General features: G+C 42.2%; 1 protein-coding gene across 1 annotated transcript in view; it reads left to right on the top strand.

Annotated features, from left to right (window-relative positions):
* LOC143332467 (rho GTPase-activating protein 26-like) overlaps positions 1-6,597 on the top strand; it is an 86,792-nt gene extending 80,195 nt beyond the window's left edge. Inside the window, exons 21-24 of the mRNA XM_076749950.1 lie at positions 89-124; positions 325-435; positions 1,519-1,610; positions 4,829-6,597. Coding sequence (XP_076606065.1) covers positions 89-124; positions 325-435; positions 1,519-1,610; positions 4,829-4,917 — 328 coding nt within the window. The 3' untranslated portion in view covers positions 4,918-6,597. The remainder of the gene's footprint in view (positions 1-88; positions 125-324; positions 436-1,518; positions 1,611-4,828) is intronic.
* Positions 6,598-7,155: the final 558 nt, after the last annotated feature.

The raw sequence follows: 7,155 nt of genomic DNA on the forward strand, positions 1-7,155 counted from the left end.
CCAGAAACATTTTAGTACTTAACCTTGTGGCTCATTAATTAGGATGGCTTACTTCATCTTGGTTTTTCATTTCATCTTGTGTTTCCAGGTTGAACCCAAAGAGTCGTAGCAGCATACCAGCCAGGTACGAAAAATGTGTCTTTAACTTCAGACTGTCACGCTGATCACAGCTGATAATGTCCAGAGCATGTGGAAATGACTTTTTATTTAAATCTCTATAATACTGCCAATGCTATGAATTACACATTTGTGTGTGTGTGTGTGTGTGTGTGTGTGTGTGTGTGTGTGCGTGTGTGTGTGTGTGTGTGTGTGTGTGTCCATCAGTGCAACGTCTCCCAGCCCCACCTCACCTCGTTCTCCCTCCTGGCCGATGTTCTCAGCCCCATCGAGCCCTCAGCCCATGTCCTCAGCCTCCAGTGACTCATCACCTGTCAGGTTAGTCCACATTGTTTGTGTAATGATTTAATCGCAGCTTGTCACTAATCTCAGCAAAGCATTAGAAGGCTGAAGGTGTACGCCCTGAAGGTGTGTGGCTGTGTGCAGGTGACGCAGTGAAGAGCGTAAAGAAAAAGACTGTGAGTTTATCATATGGAAAGTTCGATCTCTGGAGGTGTTGGACTGCCTGGAAATTTGATTCAAGCATCCATCAAGTACTATTCAGTAAATGATTAGATTGCTGTTAGTGATATGCTAATACGCTCGTCTCTGCATAAATAGCTCTTTAAAATTCATCATTCCAGATGTTTGGACTGTTGCCAGATTATGTTGAATTAATGAAGAACAGCAAGGTAATTCAAGAAGAAAACTCTTGAAGCCAAAGGCTCACTGCTGTGAGTGCAGGGAGCCATCATATGGTGGCCCATGACCTTTGTAATGAAAGTAGGGAATTTAAAGGGTAATATAGCATCTTAGATTAATGATGCACTCTATTACTCTATTAGTCAGTTTGTAATTGAATTAAAGTAAAAATGCACCTCAGTTGGATGCAGTTACTCACCCTGACCTTGGCAGACGCACAGGGTGTCACTGCCTTACGCTGCTTCTGACTGGAGAGTCCTGGCTGCTGCTGCTAGCAGCTGTTCTTCCTCGCCGCTGCTCTGCACCCTCAAATCTTTCCTTGTGCGTGGCAGAGAGCAGATTCTGCAGCAGACCCGGGTTTTGTGTAAGCCACAGGAACATAAAACATGACTTATAGCAGAAGAAAAACGGTAGTTTTAAATGTATAATATATGGCCATTACGTTTCCATTAAAAAGGCAAACGCTAGAACTTCAAATCAGTCCAAAGCAAACACTTCTGCAGAGTTTGACTTGTGCTAGAAAACATCCGTTATTTGTGAATGTAGCCACTTGGTGCTTATAAAACAGTTCATATAAAGTAATGACCTGTGTGGTGTTACTTTAGTTCGAGGTGTCTAAATGAAGCATTGTTTCAAAGCGAAAGCTGTCTGTTTTGTTTTGGTTTTTTTTTTCCTCTGAATCAGCCCAGAGCCTCACTCTCACTCTCTTATTGCCTCCAGTATTGTGGGCAGGAAGGCTCGAGCGCTGTATGCCTGCAAGGCAGAGCATGACTCCGAGCTGTCCTTCATCGCTGGGACCATCTTTGAGAACGGTGAGTCAGGCTCTGAACTAGCCAGCAGAAAGGGAAAAGGAAAGAATGTGGGTTGGTGTTTGACTAGAAACAAACAATTACTGTCACAAGGAAAAGTCAGCCTTGGGAGTTCGCTGGTCTTAATTTAGCCTCGGTGTTGGATTTCATCCTTGGGGTAGGAAATGTGTTTAAATTTATCCAAGTAGTCAAGGGATTTTGCCCAAAACATTATAACTGGGAGGCATTTAACACCGTTTTCCCTTGATGGCCATTTTAATAATGAAATTAAATGGTTCCCTGTCACTACTCTCATAAGTTTTTCCTTCAGTAAGGTCTGGTGGTCAAGGTGGAGGATGGAGGAAGGTGCATTGGAGTTGTATGAAGAAGCTTTTTAGTCGATTCCTTGCAGTAAATTACTGCCTGAATCCATAGGGTGAATAATGTATTATTCTGTGTGTTAAGTCTATTGCTGTCTAGCACCTGGCTTTGAAATAAGCTTGGATGCACACTTATTGCTTCTCCAGACAATATTAGAGGCTGGCAAGCAGACTAGAATTTAACAGACGCAGTCAAGTGTAACGTGTTGCTTTTGCACCAAGCCAAGAACTTAATATCTTTCAGATCTGAGGAGTCATTTGCTTAGTTTTGGGCTGAAAATGAGTATGTAGGATGACACAGGAAAGCATTGAAAATATTATTTCCACTTTTCAGTGGCTTCCTTTCTTTCTATTTCTTCTTTCCTTTCCACCCCCTTTTTTACAGGAATCTTGATACAGGCAGTCTCAGGGTCCTCTCCAGCCTAAAGTCAGTCTGTCCAGAGCCAAAACTGTAAATCACATTTATCTCCCCTGTTTTCTTTGCCTCTGCGCTTCTAATGGAGACCAGATTTGCACAGATTTAAAGATATATAGATAAAGATAAATATAAATAATAGTATTTATGTAGTGCTTATGCCGCCTCACTTATCAGACAGAAGAACCGCTGAAGTGTGTAGTTATCACGGTATGTTGTAAATCCCTGTCGGTAAACAGACACACGTACTCAGGATCGGTAGGGATTCACTTTTTTGGTCATGTCAGTTGACACATGGTCTCTCAGATCGCCAAACCCTAAATAGAGTTAGCTGCATTAAGACTATTGCAGGTTATGTAATGCAGAGCAGTGTCATCGGAGCCCTTTGGGTCAAAATGTGACCTTGGGGACATGCAATCCCTGCAGTGGTATCTCAACACCCCAGTCTGCTCATTGCAAGCCAAGGACAGAGCATCCCAGCTATCCCATGGAGCTCATGCTGCAGCCTCATCATGTCTTTTTAGCGACCACGATAATTCTGTAAAGATCAGGCAGGGCTGAAAAATTAAGCTAACTGCAGTTCCTCAAACGGCCACTTGAGGCTGGTTCAAAATGCGAGTCAATCCCCGTAGACTCCCATATTAAAACACCCAGCTTTAGAGCAGAAATAAACATGTTTACAGCCTGCTTGGTTACTGCAGCCAGGCTTCGTTCAGCCTACCTCAACTCCACCCACGCTCCACCTCTTTGCTTATCTTTGGATTAGCCGGGAGTTTGTTGTCGGACACTGCCAAGACACATTGTATGCTTACAGTACAATGTACAAATGTGTTAATCTTAGCTGTTATGTAGAATATTACCACAGTTTTGATCCATACTTTATTGCACAAACTGAATTCAAAAGAAGAGTTTTTTTTTTTTTTTTTTTTTTTAAAGCATTTTTTTAAATCAGGCAGATCCGTGAAGATCAAGGACAGACAAAATCCGTGTGTCCTGTCCACATTCTTTCTTTGATGGAGCTCTGTGGTAGCATGGTCTGCAGCATTTTTCAGTTAAATTCCCTGCGAGGACAAAATGTGGTCGACACACAATTTATTTCTGCATCAGCGTCCCTTTTATCCTCCTGTGTTTTAGAAATATCTTGCCAGAAGTCCTGTTGTTTAGCAGATCTCCAACCACAATATACACCGCACGACACAGCAACGTACAGTTAACTCAGTTCCGTTGCTTCCTCGAAATTGCGGTATTATTGTAGTTCATACACGTCAAGCTTCAGCTGCAACTTGCTTATAGAGACAGTTATACACTCGCCATATGTTTACATCTTCCTGCCTCGCACTCGATCAACAGGAAATGGAGAAGCAGAGAAATAATTGGGGACGTTTTTTTACATAAACACGGTAATGTGTTCCAGTCAATGTTAAGAGCAGGAAACAATACACAAAAAATGGAAATATAGGTTTTATTCGCTGCAGCCAACTTATTTTCAGTTTAATCCCTGTGCACAAATGACTAATTCTTCCTCTCAAATTGATAATTTATGCTCTCAGATCTGTTCAAATTCGTATTTATTTAACATTTTAACATGACACGAATCAATATTTTTTCATATTAATCAGGTTGCTCTGCAGGTCTCTCTCAGCTCTGGATGTAGGCTTGCTAATGTGTCGGCTGTATCAACTTCATAAGGCCGTAATATAGCAAGATTGTGTTTATAGCTTCTTCCTCTTAACCCAAGTGGCCCAAAAATCAGTTAATACTGGTTTGAAGAACGTCAAAGCACAACATAACTCAGTTTAGCTGGCACAATATGAAGTATATTCATGCATCTCCCTCCAAAATCAAAACATATGTGCATGAAAGCGGTTCATTTAGATTAGACGGTCCATGGCCTGTCAATTTTCACTGTTTATTTGGCAGAGGGGGACGAGGGGGGACAAGGACAAACGAATTGAATGCAATTACCTCACAATTTTAATATGATGGGATTACTCTTCCATAGCAAAACCATGGCTGCTTTTAAAATACATAACCATAATTAGTCAGCTGTTTATTCTGACACCGTCGACCTAAATATCGTTTTGGTCGTTAGCTTGTTTTCACCGTTGACAGTATAGAAAGAGCCCAGTCTGGAGCTGATATCGTGCATATTTCAGACTCGCTTATTAGCAGTGATTGGCGTGCGATGTTGCTGCCAGAGATGTCTGCTCAAAATATTTGGATATGAAGCTCTTAGATAATGAGGAACATGTGAAATTGCTAACAATTATTTGCATCTGTCTCCACCATCCCTCCTCTCTGTCTCTCTCACACTATCTGCACATGTGCCTGTGGACATGTGTTTGTCCACAAATTTAGGTGCCACATATTCATAGGCACTTTTCCCTCCATCTTGACACATTTAAACAAAAATCAATGTCTCTCTCTCTCTCTCTCTCTCTCTTCAGTTCATGCCTCCAGGGAGCCCGGTTGGCTGGAAGGGACTCTGGACGGCCGGACGGGACTGATACCCGAAAACTACGTGGAGTTTTTATAGTCCGGAGCCGAGAAGGATACTCCAACCAGACGGAACTGGACAGGAGTTGACCAAAACTGGACTGTATTCGACTGTATTTGACTGCACAAGACTGTTCAGACTCTTTTAGATCGTATACTATACAGGACTGGACCATTGTTGATGGGGCCGCTCTTGTCTTGACTAGACTGGGAATTGAAACTGGACCAAGCAGAACCATATGGAATGGATGTGAGGCAGGAACGGAGTGTAGCGGACTGGAGGGAGAACCATGAATTGCACTGGAAAAAAAAAAGCCCCACTGTGGTTCTGGCTGTTATTGGATTAGAGTGGATGACCTCCCAAGTCCTGGTGAAAATGATGTGGTAATGAACCTGGAATGTGTGCGTTTGTGTGTGTGTGTGTGAGTGAGAGAGAAAATCACTTGTAGTTGATATTTCTGAGCTGAGAGGTTTGTGATTTCTCTGCCCTTGCTTTATCACTTTGATCTGCACTGCCACTGCTTCAGCATCTCCTCTTTTTATCAGCTAGAAATAGAACAATCTTCCTGTGGAGATGATGACAGCGAACGTATAACAAAGCAAGTGGCCTTTAACTTTGGACTTGCTAGTTCACCCCCCCCACTGTGTGCTGTTTGAATGGCGGCTAAACGCACTGGGGTACCGGAGCTTTTAAAGCCGATTTAAATGATTGGGTTTTGTGGCACAGCTGTAGATGTGTTCGTGAGCTCTCGCTGTGGTGGTCCGGTAATTCCCCAGGACAAGACTCAACCTGGCTTATGTTTCAGAGCTCCAGTTCAGCAGCAGGAGCCCCGGGGCAGATCAGCACAGGATGAGGTCGCCTTGAAAACAGTTCGCCAAAAGGTCAGCATCGGGTTTATCCTGATTTCTAATGCCTCTCCCTGCAGAGCCCTCACAAAAAAATGTGAAACATTTCAAACAAGCTCCACAAGCAGATCAGCAGTTTACAAAGCGGCGTAGGAGAAACAACTGATTCCTGCTGGTTAACACAAGCCCGGCCGCGAGCCTCGCTCCGCTTCCACAGCTTCGATATTTTTTTCCGTTATTGGAGATAATTGGATCCCGCATCTCGTATAGTGTCGAGTCATGTTTGCGCTGTTTCGATCCATTCTGGGAATTCTGATCAGCCAGGCTGTTGTGTTTTTCACATCACAGAGCACTGGTGTTCCAAATTATGCGTTTATTTTAAGGCTGGATGTTTTTCCTCCTCGTCATGCAGATGCTTTAATCTTCAGCAGCATGGAGAGAGCCAACAAGCAAAGACAAAGTCAAAATGACACACAGTCGCCTGAGTTTCAGTCGAGGCCCATTGCAACATGTAGGATCACAAAGGCGATGCTTCTAATGTTTTACAGGAAGAGGACAGACATTTACATCTGCATTCAGAGTTAACAGCCAAGGCTGTCATTCATAGGTAAGTGAAACGCAGATGTGTTTTTCAGAGAAATCATCAATTCGTTACAAGTGTTCAATATGTAGAAGATACTGAAGCTGGTCTGCTTCGGGGCTCCGATGAATGTCCTCGTCTCACGAGTCAAAGCTGAACTTTTAGCCTGAACCGCTCGGTGAACGTCTCCATCAACCTTTCTGAAAAGTGTTTTTGTTGAACTTTATTTTTTCTTTTAGGACAGAATATTACAGAACATTTTAGCATTTTAACAGGAAAATCAAATGGGAGCGTAAATAAAAAAAAAAAAAAAAAAAAACTTTAATGTGAAATGAGACTACTTTGTTCATACCTGAACTTCTTATTTATGAGAGTTTCTTAAAGGCGCGATCCTGAACTGTATTCATTTTGAGGTGTTTTATCGACATTGTAAATAAATACACAGCATTTGATAAGGTATAATTTTTTTTTAAGTATGAAATTTTATATTTTGTATTTTTAGCATACTAACTTAATTCCTTAATTCCATCTTTGTTGCCCAGATTTTTGTATCATTTAAGTCTATCTACAGCCTTAAATATTCTTCCAGATGTTTTGGTGAATTTGGTGAAGATTGTGCAGAATTAAAGATAAGTGTTCAACAGCTGCAGCTCGGGTCTTCGATTTCTCTTTTGGCCTTAGTGCCCCGTCTGAATATTCATGCTGTGGTTAGAATACTGTGACCTGACCACATAATAATGTGGTTAGGTCACATAGAGAGACCTGCCTCTACAATGCTGGAGAAAAGCCCACCTGCATCCATTATCATTCTGGTATGGGGCAAAGAAACACTGGCTAGTTTGTGTTTCCTTA

The sequence above is a fragment of the Chaetodon auriga genome, chromosome 15 (genome assembly GCF_051107435.1).
Source record: "Chaetodon auriga isolate fChaAug3 chromosome 15, fChaAug3.hap1, whole genome shotgun sequence".
NCBI lineage: Eukaryota > Metazoa > Chordata > Actinopteri > Chaetodontiformes > Chaetodontidae > Chaetodon > Chaetodon auriga.